The sequence below is a fragment of the Salvelinus fontinalis genome, chromosome 37 (assembly GCF_029448725.1).
Source record: "Salvelinus fontinalis isolate EN_2023a chromosome 37, ASM2944872v1, whole genome shotgun sequence".
Classification (NCBI taxonomy): domain Eukaryota; kingdom Metazoa; phylum Chordata; class Actinopteri; order Salmoniformes; family Salmonidae; genus Salvelinus; species Salvelinus fontinalis.
Window position 1 is genome coordinate 27,956,102 of NC_074701.1, and position 21,197 is coordinate 27,977,298.

The following is a 21,197-nucleotide window of genomic DNA, read 5'->3' on the forward strand; positions in this document are numbered from 1 at the left end:
TTGCAAAAACATTTACTGACCTTTCTTTAGGCAGGGGAAGCGGAACAGTTTGACCAGGCCAAAGTCATCTCCAGCAACCAGCACAGCGCTGCAGTAGTTGGCGTCCACAGAGTTTATGTCACTGATGTTGGTGTACTTGGGCCAGATCCCACTCACCTCTGGACCAATCACACTCGTCCACGAGCTCCAGTGGATCCCTTTTACCTCCTCCTTAGTGGTCAGGTGCTTCCCAACTTCAAGGGAGAAAAACAGGATGGAAGACTAACATGGGCAGAATCTTACAGGTAAAACCAGGTTGTTCTGCATAAATAATCACACTTTAAAATAATGGTGACTATGTTAAAGCTCTACTAACCTCGCTGCTAAGGTTCTTAGTCAGAACTAAAAGACATTAAATAAACAAGTAAAGATGACATAAACATGAGTGAAGGTATTAAGACACACAACCTCTGTTCCTGTATTAATGAGGGCTTTAATGGTGAACATGCATAAAGATGGCAGAATTCAGATATGACGTCATTGTTTTAGCAGTATCCATTGAGGTTTTAAACTAAGGCGTGCGACATGGTTCAATATGCCAATAAATCAGCGCAATTTACTTCCTGCTTTTTCAAATTGACAGCATCTTGACGCAAAAATTGGGATCATGTATACTGTTCTAATATACAGTACTAGTCAAAGTTTGGACACATCTACTCATACAAGGATTCTTCATAATTATTTTACTATTTTCTACATTGTAGAATAATAGTGAAGACATCAAAACTATGAAATACCACATATGGAATCAACAGACCAAAGGACAGATTTACACCGGTCTAATGTCCATTACTCGTGTTGCTTCTTCTTATTGGTGTCTTTTAGTAGTGGTTTCTTTGCAGCAATTCGGCCATGAAGGCCTGATTCACACAGTCTCCTCTGAACAGTTGATGTTGAGATGTATCTGTTACTTTAACTCTGTGAAGAATTTATTTGGTCTGCAATTTCTGAGGCTGGTAACTCTAATGAACTTATCCTCTGCAGCAGTGGTGACTCTGGGTCTTCCGTTCCTGTGGCAGCCCTCATGAGGGCCAGTTTCATCATAGTGCTTGATGGTTTTTGCGACTGCACTTGAAGAAACTTCAACGTTTTTGAAATGTCCCGCATTGACCGACCTGTCGTTTCTCTTTTACCAAATAGGGCTATCTTCTGTATACCACCCCTACCTTGTCACAACACAACTGATTGGCTCAAACGCATTAAGAAGGAAATTCCACAAATGAACTGCTAACAAGACACTCCTGTTAATTGAAATGCATTCCAGGTGATTACCTCATGAAGCTGGTTGAGAGAATGCCAAGAGTGTGCAAAGCTGTCATCATGGCAAAGGATGGCTACTTTGAAGAATCTGATAAGGAAATGTGTTTTAATAAATTATTAGAATATTACGCTCCTGAAACCATAAGTCTGAAACCATGTGATTGTATGAAATTGATTAGCCATATAATTGTATGAAATTGATTTGAATCATTAGATTATTATAAGGCATTTATGTAAGTGTTAGAATCATTCGATTATTATAATACTGTGTGATGGTTTTAGTCAGGGGAATAATAATATATCCTGGAGTATAGTTCTTAGTCAGAGTCAATGTTTTGGGGACAATGTGTCTAGTATTTTGATAACAGACTGTCTGTCTGAGCCAGATTCGGGGCCGACCTTGGGTGGGACACTGAGAACTTCCCAGCCCCAGGTCTCTCCCTATCTTAGGGGAGGGCAGGAAGACACTATTCTCACGAACTCCCCTAATCTCTATTGGCGGGCGGATTTGATGGTTTGTGTGGAAGTATGTGTGTCACTATAAATTGAAGGTCTTTGTACTGTGCACGTCAGAACGTTCCCGTGAATAAACGTTTATTGTAGACTGGGCCTCTGTCTGTTTTATTTCTATCAGTATCATACAAATCCTGATAGCGCAGACTGAGTAATTAAATTGAATTGGTTAATGATCAGGAGAACTTAATTCTCATATCAGAATCTCAAATATAAAATATATTTTTTATTTGTTTGACACTTTTTTGGTTACTATATGATTCCATGTGTTATTTCATAGTTTTGATGTCTGAAAATAAAGAAAAACCCTTGAATGAGTAGGTGTGCCCAAACTTTTGACTGATACTGTACATACAAAAAAAGAGTAACCGAGAGTAATGTACAATACAGTGAACTTACTGTAGCAAAATTAGGAATTTGTAGTAAGTACATAACGGCCGCCATCTTCATGCATCTCAGCTATTGATGCATAAGTTAAATCAAATAGAAATGTTACAAAAGCCTAGAGCTGGAAGCTCTTTTCTGTCCAAAGCTTGGATCACCTGTGGAGTTCCTTTTTTAATTGGGATTCTCAGCAGGCCAGAGTGTTCTTGTCGGTGTGCATGCGTGCGTATGTATGTGTGTGTACGTGCGGTTTGTTAGTCTAACCCTCAGGGAAGGAGTAATCTATCATCCCTATGGTACAAGTGAAATTAGAAAATCTACCATGCTTCAAAACTTGATTTATTAATGTAACTAATTGACTTTCTAAGAGAATATTCCCTTGGCTTTTATAATTGTAAAATAATGCAATGTTAAAAAGACGGATCAGGTGAAGCAACAAACACAAATAAATAAACACGTTGAGGTAATGTTTAAGGATAATAAAGTACCCATTGATATCAAATATTTTCCCTAATAAATACCAGGAAAATGTACAGTAAAAATGTAAGTGCAACCAAACTCTATTTCTCTCTCCCATGTCTGCTCAGCAGTGTCACCTGTTGCCCTCCTGATAGTCAGTGTAGACAGCCTGTCTGTCTGCTGACACAAAACACCCTGGAGCAATGCTGAGTCACCCACTTGGACAGGGCTTTTCTCACAGCTCTCCAAACACATAGTGTAAGCGAGGCAAGCCTGTGTGTGTGCAGACAGTGGTTATATAGTGACTGGGAGGCTTGTGCAGCTGTCTAGAGCATTGCCGTCCGGGGTACGCCAAATAAAAATGTGATTCACATTTCAAAAAAACATTTCTTCACATTTTCAAACAGTCCATTTATATTTTCCAACGGGGCTATACATTAGGGTGAGGTTTTTTTCTCACCTGAGTAGCCGCGTTTCACTGCCAAAAATACAATGAAACCATCTAGTGTTCAGAGAAATAACAACACAATGTCAAATACAGGTAGCCTAGTCAAATAATTAACATCCAATCACATTAACCGTTCGTCTCTCGCAGGAATTCCACTAACGGTCCATATGTAGCCAAACGTAGCTGCTGCTCCTTCCATTTGCTCGAAAATTGATAAATTGTAAAAAAAGAGTAAGGCCTGTGTCCATAGAGACACATACCAGCTCTACTGATAGTACTGCTACTACCAGCAGTACTACACCCGCACCTGTCGACGACACAAGTTGTTCTGCTTCCACGAGCACATCCAATGCTTGCATCAGTAATTCTACATTTGTTGTTAGCCCAGCTAGCATGGACACTGACATTTGTGAATATGATGCAGCCGAAGAGCTACTGCCCCCTTACCTGGGAAAGCACCGAACAGGCACAAATATGATGAGAACTACTTTGATTTGGGGTTCACTTATATTGGGAGTAGTGCCTTTCCTCAGACACAGTGTGTTATATGTGCAAAAGTACTATCTCACAACTTGAAGAAACAAAACATGCCAATGTCAAAAATAAGCCACGGTAGTTTTTTGAGCGAGAATTAAGACAACTTTCGAGTAGTAAGACATGTATAAAAGCAACAGATACCATTAATAAGATGGGGCTAGAAGCGTCTTATATGGTGAGCTACTGAGTGGCTAGGACAGGCAAGCGGATATGGCTGGGACAATGCTGGGGGAAAAAGCCAAATAAACTATACGCCTTCATCAAATAACACTGTTTCACGACACATCAGTGACATGGTTTTGAAACAATTACTGCTTCGCATACAAGCCAGTGAATTCTATGCGTTATAGCTGGATGAGTCAACAGACGCGGTGGGCCTGGCTCCTGGTATATGTTCGTTACGTTTATGGGGGGTCAATTAAGGAAGACATCCTCTTCTGCAAACCACTGGAAACCAGGACAACAGGCAAGGATATTTTTAAAGTACTGGACAGCTTTGTGACATCAAATGGACTTTGGTGGTCAAGATGTGTTGGTATCTGTACTGATGGCGCAAAAGCCATGACAGGGAGACATAGTGGAGTGCAAGCAGTTGCTCCCGACGCCACTTGGGTACACTGCAGCTTCTACCGAGAGGCTCTTACTGCCAAAGGAATGCCTGACAGCTTGAAAGATGTTTTGGACACTACAGTGAAAATGGTTAACTTTGTTAAAGCAAGGCCCCTGAACTCTCGTGTATTTTCTGCACTATGCAATGACATGGGCAGCGACCATGTAACGCTTTTACAACATACAGAAGTGCGCTGGTTATCAAGGGGCAAAGTATTGACACGTTTTTTTTTAATTGGGAGACGAGCTTAAAGTTTTCTTTACTGACCATAATTTTCAATTGTCTGACCACTTGCACGATGACGAGTTTCTCACATGACTGTCCTATCTAGGTGATGTTTTTTCTCGCCTGAATGATCTGAATCTAGGATTACAGGGACTCTCCTCAACTATCCTCAATGTGCGGAACAAAATTGAGGCTTTGATGAAGAAGTTGGAGCTCTTCTCTGTCTGCATTAACAAGGACAACACACAGGTCTTTCCATCATTGTATATATTTTTTTGTGTGCAAATGATCCTCTGCAGCAGAGGTAACTCTGGGTCTTCTTTTCCAGTGGCGGTCCTCATGAGAGCCAGTTTCATCATAACGCTTGGTGTTGAATGCTGAGCTGTAGTCATTGAATAGCATTCTCACATTGGTGTTCCTTTTGTCTAGGAGTGAAAGGGCAGTGTGGAGTGCAATAGAAATTGCATCATCTGTGGATCTGTTGGTGCAGTATGCAAATTGGAGTGGGTCTAGGGTTTCTGAGATAATGGTGTTGATGTGAGCTATGACCAGCCTTTCAAAGCCTTTCATGGCTCCAGAGGTGAGTGCTACTGGGCAGTAGTCATTTAGGCAGTTTACCGTAGTCCTCTTGGGCACAGGGACTATGGTGGTCTGCTTGAAACATGTTGGTAATACAGACTCAGACAGGGAGAGGTTGAAAATGTCAGTGAAGACACTTGCCAGTTGGTCAGCGCATGCTCAGAGTACACGTCCTGGTAATCTGTCTGGCCCTGCGGCCTTGTGAATGTTGACCTGTTTAAAGGTCTTACTCACATCGGCTGCGGAGAGCATGATCACACAGTCGTCCGGAACAGCTGATGCTCTCATGCATGTTTCAGTGTTACTTGTCTCGAAGCGAGCATAGAAGTCATTTAGCTCGTCTGGTAGGCTCGTGTCACTGAGTAGCTCTCAGCTGTGCTTCCCTTTGTAGTCTGTAATAATTTGCAAGCCCTGCTGCATCCGACGAACGTCGGAGCCGGTGTAGTACGATTTGATCTTAATCCTGTATTGATGCTTTGCCTGTTTGATGGTTCATCGGAGGGCATAGCAGGATTTCTTATTAGCTTCCGGGTTAGAGTCCTGTTCCTTGAAAGCGGCAGCTCTACCCTTTAGCTCAGTGCAAATGTTGCCTGTAATCCATGGCTTCTGGTTGGGGTATGTACGTACAGTCACTGTGGGGACGACGTCCTCGATGCACTTTTGATAAAGCCAGTGACTGATGTGGTGTACTCTTCAATGCCATCGGAAGAATCTCGGAACATATTCCAGTCTGTGCTAGCAAAACAGTCCTGTAATTTAGCATCTGCTTCATCTGACCACTTTTTTTATAGATCGAGTCACTGGTACTTCCTGCTTTAATTTGAGCTTGTAAGCAGAAATCAGGAGGATAGAATTATGGTCAGATTTGCCAAATGGAGGGCGAGGGAGAGCTTTGTACGTGTCTCTGTGTGGATTAAAGGTGGTCTAGATTTTTTTTCCCACTGGTTGCACATTTAACATGCTGATAGAAATGAGGTAAAACTGATTTAAGTTTCCCTGCATTAAAGTTCCCGGCCACTAGGAGCGCCGCCTCTGGATGAGCGTTTTCCTGTTTGCTTATGGCGGTATACAGCTCATTGAGTGCTGTTTTAGTGCCAGCATCGGTCTGTGGTGGTATGTGGTACAGCTACGAAAAATACAGACGTAAACTCTCGGTAGATAGTGTCGTCTACAGCTTATCATGAGATACTCTACCTCAGGCGAGCAAAACCTCAAGACTTCCTTAGATATCATGCACCAGCTGTTGTTTACATATATGCATAGGCCCCCGCCCCGTGCCTTACCAGAGGTAACCTGCCAGCTGTATGTTCTTAATGTCGTCGTTCAGCCATGACTCGGTGAAACATAAGATATTACAGTTTTAAATGTCCCATTGGTAGGATATACGTGCTTTCAGTTCGTCCCATTTATTTTCCAGCGATTGAACGTTAGCTAGCAGGACGGAAGGCAAAGGCAGATTAGGTGCTCGTCGCCTGATTCTCACCTGATTTTCACCCTGATCTTTTTTTTTCGCAAAATCTCAATTTTCTTCTCCAGCGAATGACGGGAATCTGGGCCTGGTCGGGTGTCTGTAGTATCTCCCTCCTGTCTGACTCATTGATGAAAAACTCTTTGTCTAATCTGAGGTGAGTAATCGCAGTTCTGATGTCCAGAAGTTATTTTTGGTCATAAGAGATGGTAGCAGCAACATTATGTACAAAAGAAGTGAAGAACAACGTAAAAAAAATAAACAATATAGCATGGTTGGTTAAGAGCCGATAAGACGGCAGCCATCCCCTCCGGCGCCATCACACATCACACCCTCAAAGCTCTCAAAGCCCATCACTAAGATTAGGACCCTGGGACTAAACACCTCCCTCTGCAACTGGATCCTGGACTTCCTGATGGGCCGCCCCCAGGTGGTAAGGGAGGGTAAAAACACATCCGCCACGCTGATCCTCAACACGGGGGCCCCTCAGGGGTGCGTGCTCAAAAGATTTGGCATGGGTCCTCAGATCCTCAAAAGGTTTTACAGCTGCACAATGGAGAGAGTCCTGATGGGTTGCATCACTACCTGGTATGGCAACTGCTCGGCCTCTGACCGCAAGGGCCTACAGAGGGTAATACGTACAGCCCAGTACATCACTGGGGTCAAGCTTCCTGCCCTCCAGGACCTCTATACCAGGCGGTGTCAGAGGAAGGCCCTAAAAATGGTCAAAGACTCCAGCCACCCTAGTCATAGACTGTTCTCTCTGCTATCGCACGGAAAGCGATACCGGAGCGCCAAGTCTAGGTCCAAAAGGCTTTTAAACATCTTCTACCCCCAAGCCATAAGACTCCTGAACAGCTAATCAAATGGCTACCCAGACTATTTTCACCCCCCCCCTTCTACGCTGCTGCTACTCTCTGTTATTATCTATGCATAGTCACTTTAATAACACTACCTACATATACATTTTACCTCAATTACCTCGACACCAGTGCCCCCGCACATTGACTCTGTACCGGTACCCCCTGTATATAGCCCCGCTATTGTTATTTACTGCTGCTCTTTAATTATTTGATATTCTTATCTCTTACTTTTTTTGTTTTATTTTCTCCAAACTGCATTGTTGTTTAAGGGCTTGTAAGTAAGCATTTCACTGTAAGGTCTGATTTGATGGTTTTTGTGATTGCACTTGAAGAAACTTTCAAAGTTCTTGAAATTTTCCACATTGACTGACCTTCATATGTTAAAGTCATGATGGACTGTTGTTTCTCTTTGCTTATTTGAGCTGTTTTACTAAATAGGGCTAACTTCTGTATACCACCCCTACCTTGTCACAACACAACGCATTAAGAAGGAAATTCCACAAATTCACTTTTAACAAAGCACACCAGTTAATTGAAATGCATTCCAGGTGACTACCTCATGAAGCTGGTTGAGAGAATGTGTGCGCAAAGCTGTAATCAAGGCAAAGGGTGGCTACTTTGAAGAATCTCAAATATAAAATATATTTTGATTTGTTTAACACTTTTTTGGTTACTACATGATTCCATATGAGTTATTTCATAGTTTTGATGTCTTCACTATTATTCTACAATGTAGAAAATAGTCCAAATAAAAAACAATTCTTGAACGAGTAGGTGTGTCCAAACTTTTGACTGGTACTGTAGGTGCAGTGAAATGTGTTGTTTTACAGGGTCAGCCATAGTAGCACAGCGCCCCTGGAGCCAAATTGGGTTGTCGTCTCAGGTATTCGAAACCAGCGACCTTTCAGTTCCTTGCCCACCGCTCTATCCACTAGGCTACCTGCCACTCTGAATCAGAAGAAACTATTGCATAATCACGTCGATGGATGTTTAAGCCGGACGTGATGTGAAGATGGTGTGCTGGTGTGTGTGTAACAGGGCTTGCTTGGCATGGCGATAAGCTAGCTGTGAACCACCTTCATGGGCCTAATTGCTGTTTACTGTCAAGCTGATTGCTGTGTGATCTGTTTATGTAACTTCTCCTGATAAGGAAACATGAAACATCAGATTTAATCACTGAATGTGTTCACAGCAAGTTGAGGTAATAGGAGTTATATCATGGTTATCATGGCCTAGTTCAGAGGAAAGACACAGGGTCATTCACCGGTGGCGTTGATTCACTCACTTGGCATCCTGTAGAAGAGGCGTTCTCCCGCCCCGTCGTTGCTCTGGAGGAACTTGCTGTCGATGGACCAGTCCAGGTGGGTGATGAAGCTGGAGGACTTGTTGCACTCACCCACCTTCTTGTAGCGCTGCGCCACGGCGTACACATCCACCAGGCCGTCATTAGAGCCCACGGCCAGGTAGCTGCCATCCGGAGAAAACTTCATCTCATGAATCACTTCCTTCCTGTCTTTAATGTGTACCACCTCCGTCATGTCCCTGGGAGAGAGAGAGAGGAGTGGGAGGGTGGATGAGAGGGAGGGAAGAGAGATGGAGGGGAAGAGAGAGAGAGAGAAAAAGAGAGCAAATCAGCAAAAGAGAAAGAGTGAGAGAGAGACAGATAGAAAGAAAAGAGTGAATTCCTCGGCTCTGTACAGAAGCTTGGCTGGCTAGCTCATCCGTCTACCTAGTGGCTTTGTTTAGACAGGCAGTCCAATTCTGATCTTTTGATCAATCACATCAGATATTTTGACATCAGACCTTTTTCAGAGCTGATCTGATTGGTCAAATTAGTGAAAAATATAGCACATTTGGGCTACCTGTGTAAACTCAGCAGGTGAGCAATTGCAGATGGACTGGGTCCGTTCATTGTCATTATGGGCCAATTGCAACCATCAATGGCCACCAGATGATCATCAGCTGATCTCTCGCTAAAACATCAATACGCACTAAATTCCTCCGCAGAGCTGATCTCAATTGGAACCATTATTGGTCACCTCATTAACATTCCCTAAATCTGATGTCAGCGTTAATTTAGTCCAGCGTTTCCCAAACTCGGTCCTTGGGACCCCACATTTAGGTTTTTGCCCTAATACTACACAGTTGATTACATTTTCAAAGCTTGATGATTAGTTGTTTGAATGAGCTGTGTAGTACTTGGGCAAAAACCAAAACATGCACCCTTTGGGGTACCAAGGACAGAGTTAGGGAAATGCTACTTTAGTCCTTGCTACCAAAGTCTCTGAAGATGTGTTCGCCCTCTGGTGGGTATTATCATCGGAACAACGATGAGCAGACCTAGGGCGATTGATCTATTTGACAATAATTCTGCACAACTGAAATAAGTATTTCCTTGTTTACCACAGCAAATCTACTGTGGCAATTATCCGACATGTTGTATGAATGGAAAAATAATGTTGGTGTAGCCTACTCTTATTATTTTATTTGTTTCCAGTTGATGTAATCCATTAAATCAGGGGCGTAACTTTGGTTTTAGAAGTGGGGGGGATATGATATATATATATATAACTTTGTATCCAGTCGGATAAACACTCCAAACAGCCTACCCGACCGCTCAGAGACATCCGCATGGTCCTAAAGCACACTGTTCCCTCGATTTGTATCACATTCCAATGATAAAACTGGGGGGGACAAAAATGTGAAAGTTGCACCCCTGCATTAAATACTGTCTTTCAAGGAAAATTATCTGATGGTCATTTGGTAATTTCTTATCAAGATCGGGGGTAAAATATCCCTGGACAGTGCTTATTTGAAATATGTAACTAATCTATATTTTATTTTATTTTATCAAATGAAAATGTAGGCTAATAGAGTTATTTGAAATGGCATATATTACATTATTTAGCTATTTAAGGTGAAACGTTTGAATGAAATGTAGGCCTTCTACATTCTTATAAGGCTGCGTTTACCCCAGACGTTCCCAAACTGGGTCCTGGATGCAGCTGTCAGCTGTCATAATCACGTGACTCGGTAACAACGAGAGATCAACTGATCAGCTGGTTTATTCTTGTGGGTTTTTTGTTACTAGCAAGTTTGCTTTAATATGCAGATGCATGTAACCTCCCGTTAGTAGCATTTTCAGAAATCCAGCAGTGATGCATAGCACAGCGCTACCTTCTGCTTGTTATTTGTAAAGCCAGCTGAAACAATGGGGCAGCCTCGCCACTAGACTCATCCTCCTACTGTCTCTCTCTGCGGAGGAGGCATTACAATGAAACCACCACAGTCTTATCACACCTGCTGCTCCCACACAAAAGCAATTTTACCAGCCCAGACTTGATTAACTCATTTTTGACTGGTCCTTTTAGATGGGGGGAGTATGTAATCGCAGGATGGCTAGACAGTATGGCTTCATATTCTAACAACGTGCTGTAATTGTTAATCATGGTGCCAGTGATGGGTGTCTCCTATCCTGAAAAACTCCTAACCATTAGATATGGTGAACAGTAATTATAGGGAATAGCCTATGGGGAATATCAAGGTATACGGTGTACTATGTGGCTCAATAATCAGCCAACAGCTATAGCCAACGATGAGGTGAATAAAAAGTCAAAGTAACAAGTCAAACCCTTCTAAACATACCGTCTCTCAGTCAAAACCATACAGCACAATAAAACATAGCCCCAGGCAACAGAAATTCAATCCAATCATAAAAAGCTGTTTCTGCTGCTGTAAGCTCACTCATTTCTAATAGACTGAATACAAATCAGGAGCGCTGCTCACTTCAAAGTGCACCGTGGGGATTAGCCACTTCAAAAAGTATTGATTAACAGCACTGCGGACCAATTTACTATAACTTAATGGAAAGTGCAGGCCTGCACACTGGGTCTGCTGGGGAGTAAATTAAACTGAGGCCTTCAATCAGGCTTTAAGTGATGAATTAAGCATCTCAATATAGGACTGTTTAAACCCGAGGTTTTGGCCCACTGTAGGCTAGGTTTCATAACTTTATGGCCCTTCTTTACAAGATGTATCTGAAGAGTTTGATGCTGAAAATACTTTCACCAGCTTTGGCATAATTCAACCTGCTGGGCACACACTGGTTGAATCAATGTTGTTTCCACGTCATTTCAATAAAATCAAGGAAATAAAAAATCTTAAAAGCCTTTTTAAACCTTGAATACACTACAAGTTTGCATTTCCTCCAAATACCGGGTGATCAAATGAAGATTCTCTAGGGACTAAAGCTGTTAGCAGTACCTGACTCGGAGCACAGTGAAGGAGCCGTCCTTCATGCCAAGAGCAAGCTGAGAGCCATCGTGGCTGAAGGCCACACTGCGGACAGCCTCTTCCATGTTACAGCGAGCTATCAGGGTGTGGTCTGCCAGGCTCCACATCCTGAAAACACCACACACACACACACAACACACACACACACACACACACAGTCTTGACCAATCAGCACAGTTTCAGCTATGAACATTGCCTCTGTAGAGACAGTCCTAATAGAGTAAATTATATGAGTAGTAGTTAAGTGACAGAAGTTTTAATGAGCTAGTTTCAGCTGCAGGGTGAAGGATTGAATTAAGTTGAATTAAGTTGAATTAAGTTGCTGAGATGCAGGAGGTGTATGTGTGTGTGTTTATTATGGTGTGTGCGCATGTGTGTGCACTCGGGCTTGTGAGCGTGTATGTGTGTGCGTGTGTGTCTGTGAGACAGAGACTAATTGGCTCCTTGATTGGGCCCTCAGAGAGCTCCGTCTCTCCTGGTAGAGCAGGGTTGTGTGGGTCTGTGTGTGTGTTGTGGAGGGACTGATCCAGTTCTACTGATAGCAGACGTGAGGCCTCATTATGCATGATCTGTCCCCTGCACAAGCTGACACTTTGTCTTCTCTATATGTAGCTCTGAACTAGCCTACAACTGTCCCTGTTAGAAATGTGAAGAACAGTGTCATACAAATTAAGGGCTGTCTGAGAGCGAGGAGAACCAATGAACCAAACAGGACGAGTAGTACTGCAGGTCAGGGTTCACTGAGTGGATGTGATTAAGATGAAAAGTCTGGATGGAGTGGTGGACTAAAATAGAATGGACAGAGATGTTGGCCTGGGTGATAACTACTGGGTCTATAAAGATGCTCCTGAGGGAATTGATGTACGTTGCTACATTGCTGCTGGAGATAATACTGACCGTACAGATCGATCGTCACTGCCGGTCACAGCGAGCGGTTTCTTGGGGTGGACGTCCAAAGCCCAGAGCTCTCCTTCACAGTGACCCTGAATGATGAGCAGAGGCTTGTCTCTGTCCCGAACCATCACCTCAAAGATCTCACTGTCCTGCGTCCCTGCCAGGATACGGTCTGCCCTCCAACACACACTACGGATAGACAGCCCTGAGAGAGAGATGGAAGAGAGGGAGGAGGGAGAGGGAGAGAGAGGGAGAGGGGGGAGGGAGAGGAAGATAGATGGATAGAGAGAAAGAGAGAGAGAAAGAGAGAGAGAGAGGGAGAGAGAGAGGACATGACAAATAATGAATGCTCTGTCATGTATAACAAAAGTGGTGGGTCGAATACAATCCCACCCGTTCTTCAGCAGGTGATGAAGAGTAGCATCCAATCCACTTCATCATGTTTTACACTTCAATCAAGAGTTAGAAACTATTATATTCAGACAATGTTCCGATTTTCACAGAGTAAATTTCAGAAGGAGAATGTGTGGCTGATACAGGTCGACTTTCATTTGGGAAGAGAGAGATGAAGCAGACAACTCTAGTGAGAAACAGATTGAGCTTCTTCAGCGAAGCCATTTCAAGCAAGCAAGGCATCAGCAAGACATCACCCAATGCAAGACATCACCCAATGCAAGACATCACCCAATGCACCTCATCAGTACTAAAGAGTCTGTAATTCAGTCAGTAGAAGCACAGCTATAAATCCCCAGACTATTGTTATAACAAGGGTAGGCCATCATTGTAAATAAGAATTTGTTCTTAACTGACTTGCTAAGTTAAATAAAAGTTTTTAAAAATTATTTAAAAACTCAATAACATCACAGGATATGAAAACAATTATAAAACAATACCTGGCAACCAGAAACTAGCTACAAAAAAATGTATAGGCTAACAGCGTACCTGCAACCGAGCCAGTCTCATAATCTGTGTGGACATAAAATACCTGGCAACCAGATAACTCGAGTTAATTGGCTGCACAATACACTGGGGGGAATAACCATTTCTGAAAAGTAATTACTTATCTCAGATGTCTTCTCTCTAAAACCGATCTGCAGTTGGGAATCAAACCTTCACAAGGACGCAAAATTTTCAAGAACAGAAGTTGGAAATCCCTTAATACAGAGGGTACAGAAATCATTTGTAGAACATTCTAATCTAGAGCCACAAGCTGTCATGAAGGTTTACTAATTTACGTTTGGAAAAGTTATGCCTTTTGCATAATGACATTCCTACTGACCAAACCGACAAGATCGATTTAAACTCAATCAAGATTCATATTACAATATTTATTTCCGAAGGTCTTTGACCGGCCACAAAACACCCAACAAGGCCAGTATCTAATCCCAGGGTGTCTGTGGGGCTTTCAGAAAGGCCACAGCCTTTATAACTGTCACTTTCCTGTGAAAGGTCAGATATTAGTATTCCCCACCCCCGGGGATGGCTGGGGACACAGAGCTTTATGGGGCTTTTACCAGCCCCTAGCTACCACTAACAGCCAAGCAGCCCCTAGCTACCACTAACAGCCAAGCAGCCACATCTCAGAACAGAGGAGAGGAGAACAGAGGAGCAAAGGAAGGGAAGCGAGAAGAGACTCATTGATAATACATGAGTGCCACTGATGGTTTCCTCAACTTAGCAGGAGGCATAGAGCAGAAAGAAACAGGGAGTTGACTAAATGTCATCTGTCACAATGGTTTAGAAACCTTTATTCTGTTTCATCCATACAGCACAGACTCTCTCAGACCCAACCATCTTTTATTTTTCTGTCTGATTTGACTAACATGGCTTCCTCTGGCTCAGATGGATTGAAATGGATGAGTGGCATTGATTCTCTCTCTCTCTCTATCTGGCATATTTGATTCTCACTCACTCACTCACTCACTCACTCACTCACTCACTCACTCACTCACTCACTCACTCACTCACTCACTCAAATACACAGGGATAGGCTGATAAAACACCATGGCAGGGATCTCAATGAGCTGAACACACATCGGTCTCTATTAGGCAGAACACACTGACTTAAGTGACCTTCACATACTCACTGGTTACAGTATGTTAACCCCTGTACACATACATGAGTGTCTGGATTGACCTGCTCACACACCCCTGCATCAGAAGCGTGGACTCTGACCCTTAAATCTATAGACAGCACACACAACCCTGTCAGCTTAGATGGATCTCCTTATAAAGATGTGCCCCTCATCCTCTGTCTCTCCATTAAAATACATGCTCTGCTTTTTTGACACCACACTCCAAAAAGCCTGCAGGCTCTAGTTTTGTCTTATCTTGATTATTGTCCTGGCGTGTGGTCAAGTGCTGCAAAGAAGGACCTAGTTAAGCTGCATCTGGCCCAAAACAGAGCAGCACGTCTTGCTATTCACTGTAATCAGAGGGCTAATATCAATACTATGCATACCAGTCTCTCTTTTGTGTGGACCCCAGGAAGAGTAGCTGCTGCTTTAGCAACAGCTAATGGGGATCCTAATCAAATACAGGGACAAGCACAAACATGCGGACCCTGACAAGGTTTGATCAGCCTTCTGGCCCCCTGCTTCTCTGGCATCTCCCGGGAACCTGTGAAGGGCCTATCGGCTAATGCACACCGCTTAGACTCTGTGACGCTGGGCTAACGCTCATCAACCAATGAGCCCCATGTTGATTAAACCAGGCCTTCAACCAGGCCTTAAAACAGGCCTACCTTTATACCCCTGCTCAGCTTCCCGAAGGTCGATCTTAGTGATAGGCTTGAAGTCCACGTCCCAGAGCCTGACACAGCCGTCACGTCCCCCCGTCGCGAAGCCCTCCTCACAGGCATACATGCTGAAGATCCCAGCCTACACACAGTGAAGTCAACTTTAGTTTTAGGCAAGGGGATTATCAAACTGTTCTGTGCATAGAAAAAGGTACTTGGAAAAGGAATATGATTTCAGACGGAGTGTGGGCCAAAAAAGTCTATTTTCTGTATTGGAGACAAAAAAAGGGGCAAAATCCTCATTTTGAATGCTTTTCAACACCTTATAGATTTACAAAAGGCTTCAGGGATGGGATTCATAGGCAGGGAAGGGGAATTGAGTTGCTGCAGTGTATGGATGTACGCAATTATAGACATGAGAAGGTTTGGGTTTAGCCGGAACGGGAGTTTGGATGTCCGGAAGTGTACAGCCAATGGGTGTTGAGAATTTGAGTGACGTATTTCACTCACCCCATGAGCTGCCTGCACCGTGCGCATAAGGTTCAGTCCTTTCCACACGTAGATATCCCCATTCAACGCCCCAGAGTATGTAACATCATCTTTAGCCGACGCAACACACAGAATGGTCTGTAGGTCCCCCGTCTTCCCGAATATCCCCCGTTTGGGCGTCAAGGCGTTCCCGCAGAGAGACCAGAACTAGAGACATGGAGAGGGGGAAGATGCAGAGGTGGCGAGTGAGTGAAAGAAGAAGGAGAGATGAGACAGGGAATGAGATAGAAGTACAAGTATGCAATGATAGAGGGAAAGGAAAGGTGAAAGACAAAAATTGGAGAGATGAATAGAAAGGTGGATAAAACAGGCAATGGAGGAGAGATAGAGAGAGGTGGATAAAACAGAAGATAGAGGAGAGATAGAGAGAGGTGGATAAAACAGAAGATGGAGGAGAGATAGAGAGAGTTGGATGAAACAGAAGATGGAGGAGAGATAGAGAGAGTTGGATGAAACAGAAGATGGAGGAGAGATAGAGAGAGGTGGATAAAACAAGATGGAGGAGAGATAGAGAGAGGTGGATGAAACAGAAGATGGAGGAGAGATAGAGAGAGATGGATAAAACATGCAATGGTGGTAAGATAGAGAGAGGTGGATAAAACAGAGGATGGAGGAGAGATAGAGAGGGGTGGATAAAACAGAAGATGGAGGATAGGTAAAGAGAGGTGGATAAAACAGAATATGAGAAAGAAAGAAGGTGGACAATGACAGGAAAGGATAGAGCGAAGAGGGAAAGAACAAGAGCACAGAGATCAGTGTTTGGAGATGCATTGCTTCAATCACAACTGTTCATTTGCTAGGCAGCCTGATCTTCTCCGAGCAGATAGCATGGCGCTTGTTTCTAATAAAGCTCACAGCGGTTAATTCAAAGATGTATGTCTCATACCATAACTGGAGATGGTAATACACTCTTAGAAAAAAGGGTTCCAAAAGGGTTCTTCGGCTGTCTCCATAGGATAACCTTTTTTGGTTCCAGGTAGAACTCTTTTGGGTTCCATGTAGGAACCTCTGTGGAAAGGGTTCTACATGGAACTAAAAAGGGTTCTACCTGAAACCAAAACGTTTTTTTCAAATGGTTCTCCTATGGGGACAGCCAAAGAACCCTTTTTGGTTCTAGACAGCACCTTTCTAAGAGTGTAAGCAAAACAACTACAAATGTGATTATCCATTGCTACTCTTTGTGAGGGATTTCCATGTACATATTTATTGTAAACTGAGGGCTCTTCAGTAAGTTCAGTGTTGTATCTGTGTGTGAATGTGAGTGTGGGTACACTAGGAGACAGCCCTTCCAGAGGGGAATGACAGACCAGATTACTGCTTGTGACCCAATGAAAACAATAGGCTCCAGTCCCCCTAACACCACTTTCTCATTCTGCTGCTAGGATATCTGAGAGCACCTACTTACTCCTCCACTTTTAACAACAACCGTATAAACGTACATGTTGAAGAACAGGGGTTCACAACCTAGGGATCACACCCCTCTGCAATGCTTTGGTCTAGAAACAATCAGTAAAATGCAGAGGAAGAGGCAACTCTGATGAACATTGGTTTGTCTCAATGACATTCAGAAGCTGAGCTATGACCTTCTAAAGTAAACAAATTGGACAGTCAAATGTCAAAAAGAGATGGGAACCCCTGTTGTAGAACTTGAACATAGACTGCTGCTGGCTGCATTGGGTAAGGGTAACCCATCCCAACATTGATAGCTCCCCATAAGTTATTTTTGAACTTGTCTCAAAGGTAGTGCATGGACTGACTGAGCAGACTGTGTTGTTATTCTGAAGCTCACCTTGATGTGCTTTACCCCACAGCTCACCAGCCGGTTCTGCTGAAAGGGATCCCAGGATATATCGAAGATCTGAAAGACAGCCAAGCCAATAACACACAAACATTTCCTATCAATCACACAGAAAGTCAAGACGCAAACACATTGTATACTCACATACACACTTAATCAATACACAACACACATACGAAAATGCAAACACGTGCACAGCACACAACAGCCTACCCTGTCTGAATGTCCTGTCGCAGTGGCCAGAATCTTTCCTTTCTTCCAGTCCCAAACACACACTGTATTTTTGCCATCCAGCCCCACAGAGGACAGCCGCTGAAAAGGAGAGAAAGGGGGACCTATTCATTAATCTGCAAAACAAAGGAGGGAGGCTGTTTCTATTCAATGGAGAAAGCTTAAGAAATATTCATTAATATACTGTAAATGGAGGATTTTTTTCTTTATATTTTCATAATCAATTAATTTACAGTACCAGTCAAACGTTTGGACACACCTACTCAGTCAAGGGTTTTTCTTTATTTTTAATATTTTCTACATTCTAGAATAATAGTGAAGACATTAAAACAATGAAATAAGACATGGAATCATGTAGTAACCAAAAAAAGTGCTGTATTTTATATTTGAAATTCTTCAAAGTAGCCACCCTTTGCATTTCAATTAACAGGTGTGTCTTGTTAAAAGTACATTTGTGGAATTTGTTTCCTTCTTAATGCGTTTGAGCCAATCAGTTGTGTTGTGACAAGGTAGGGGGGTATATAGAATATAGCCCTATTTGATAAAAGACCAAGTCCATATTATGGCAAGAACAGTTCAAATAAGCAAAGAGAAACGACAGTCCATCATGACTTTAAGACATGAAGGTCAGTCAATGCGGAACATTTCAAGAAGTTTGAACGTTTCCTCAAGTGCAGTCACAAAAACTATCAAGCGCTATGACAAAATGGCTCTCATGAGGACAGCCACAGGAAAGGAAGACCCACAGTTACTTCTGCTGCAGAGGATAAGTTAATTAGAGTTAACTGCACCTAAGATTGCAGCCCAAAGAAATGCTTCACAGAGTTCAAGTAAGAGACACATCTCAACATCAACTGTTCAGAGGAGACTGTGTGAATCAGGCCTTCATGATCGAATTGCTGCAAAGAAACCACTACTAAAGGACACCAATAAGAAGAAGAGACCTGCTTGGGCCAAGAAACACAAGCAATGGACTTTAGACTGGTGGAAATCTGTCCTTTGGTCTGATGAGTCCAAATTTGACATCTTTGGGTCCAACCGCCGTGTCTTTGTGAGACGCAGAGTAGGTGAACGGATGATCTCCGCATGTGTGGTTCCCACCATGAAGCATGGAGGAGGAGGTGTGATGGTGTTTTGCTGGTGACACTGTCAGTGATTTATTTCGAATTCAAGGCACACTTAACCAGCAGGCTCCCACAGCATTCTGCAGCAATACGTCATCCCATCTAGTTTGTGCTTTGTGGGAATATAATTTGTTTTTCAACAGAACAATGACCCAAAACACACCTCAAGGCTGTGTAAGGGCTATTTGACCAATAAGGAGAGTGATGCATCAAATGACTTGGCCTCCACAATCACACGACATCAACCCAATTGAGATGGTTTGGGATGAGTTGGACCGCAGAGTGAAGGAAAAGCAGCTAACAAGTGCTCAGCATATGTGGGAACTCCTTCAAGACTGTTGGAAAAACATTCCTCATGAAGCTGGTTGAGAGAATGCCAAGAGTGTGCAAAGCTGTCATCAAGGGTGGCTACTTTGAAGAATCTCAAATATAAAATATATTTTGATTTGTTTAAAACCTTTTTGGTTACTACATGATTCCATATTTGTTATTTCATAGTTTTGATGTCTTGACTATTCTTCTACAATGTAGAACATAGTAAAAATAAATAAAAACCCTGGAATGAGTAGGTGTCCAAACTTTTGACTGGTACTGTATATGGTACTGCATCATTTCAACATGGATATTAGGGTAATATTTGGTAGATACGTTGATCAATGAGATTTCATCCTATTTTCACCCACTCAAAAAGACAGCCAGAAGTTTGTTGAATTCCCAATGTGTTATCACTATGCTTTCAACCATCTAAAAGCACAACCAAATTCCAATGGATAATCAATGTTTGATATTTTGTTTATTTATACAACAACTTAATGTGTTATCACTGTGCTTATCTTATAGCACAACCACATGACCTGGATTGCAGTTGAGATGACATTAAAAGTACATGGTGCAAGTGATCAATGCTGTTCAAGATTCTGAGCAGATTATTACAGCAATTATGAAGATCTCCACAGACCTGCGATGACCTATGCATACTATCTTGAACATGCATGCTTTATATGATTACATAAGACTTATAGTTACAGTAACCTCAAAATGTGGCCATGGATGTTACTCATTACATTAAGATAGACTATTTACTATATTACGAAAGTAATATTGAGTTGTGTTTGGTTGACAATGCGAACAAATATCAACATTTAAAAGAGATGTGTCTACTGCTTGGATACTTAGATCTAAGCCACTGGCTTAATCTTATTATTTTATTTATTTAACAAAAGTGTTTGGTTATAATGGAGACGTGAATCGAACATATAATTTCTTAAGTTGTTGACAAGTTAATAGGCAATTTACTGTATTGCGAAAGTGATATTGAATTGTGTTTGGTTGACAACGCTATCAAATAACAACATTTGAAGGAGATGTTTCTGCTGCTCCCTCTGTGCCTCTGAGTCTGGCTTTAATTCCACTTTGTCAACAAATAAATTCTTTATATTTTGGATTCGCGTCTTGATTTCAACCAAAAATCTAAGTTAAAGAATAGGACTAATTTAAACTTTAAACGCACTTCACAGTTTGATTTGATATCATCCTATTCTTTAACTTAGATTGTTGGTTGAGATGGAGATGTGAATCCAACATATATATATGACATATATATATATGTCAATCTACACAAAATACCCCATAATGACATCACAATACCCCAAAATGACAGCACAATACCCCATAATGACAGCACAATACCCCATAATGACAGCACAATACCCCATAATGACAAGCACAGGTTGTTAGAAATGTTTGCAAATTGTATATGAAAAAAAATCTCAGTACTCAGCACTTTGTTGAAGCACCTTTGGCAGCAATTACAGCATCGAGTCTTCTTGGGTAGGATGCTACAAGCCTGTATTTCTACCATTCTTCTCTGCAGATCCTCTCAAACTCTGTCAGGTTGGATGGGAAGCGTCGTTGCACAGCTATTTTCAGGTCTCTCTAGAGATGTTCGATCGGGTTCAAGTCCGGGCTCTGGGTGGGCTACTCAAGGACATTCAGAGACTTGTCCCGAAGCCATTCCTGCGTTGCCTTCGCTGTGTGCTTAAGGTCGTTGTCCTGTTGGAAGGTGAACCTTCGCCCCAGTCTGAGGTCCTGAGCACTCTGGAGCACAGAGCTCCTGACTAGTCTCCCAGTCCCTGCTGCTGAAAAACAACCCCACAGCATGATGCTGCCACCACCATGCTTCACTG

General features: G+C 42.6%; 1 protein-coding gene across 10 annotated transcripts in view; it reads right to left on the minus strand.

Moving 5' to 3' along the window:
* Positions 1–21,197, minus strand: part of LOC129836458 (echinoderm microtubule-associated protein-like 6) — a 112,386-nt gene that overhangs the window by 61,230 nt on the left and 29,959 nt on the right. For all 10 annotated transcript variants that reach the window (XR_008756664.1, XR_008756663.1, XR_008756665.1 and 7 more), the window contains exons 4-11: positions 17,870–17,968; positions 17,648–17,716; positions 15,820–16,005; positions 15,316–15,451; positions 12,576–12,777; positions 11,649–11,786; positions 8,671–8,927; positions 21–233 (exon numbers count right to left, since the gene is read on the minus strand). Coding sequence is in view for 7 of the 10 variants with exons in the window: in XM_055902653.1 (XP_055758628.1) it covers positions 21–233; positions 8,671–8,927; positions 11,649–11,786; positions 12,576–12,777; positions 15,316–15,451; positions 15,820–16,005; positions 17,648–17,716; positions 17,870–17,968 (1,300 nt within the window). In the remaining 3 variants the exon portion in view is untranslated. The remainder of the gene's footprint in view (positions 1–20; positions 234–8,670; positions 8,928–11,648; positions 11,787–12,575; positions 12,778–15,315; positions 15,452–15,819; positions 16,006–17,647; positions 17,717–17,869; positions 17,969–21,197) is intronic.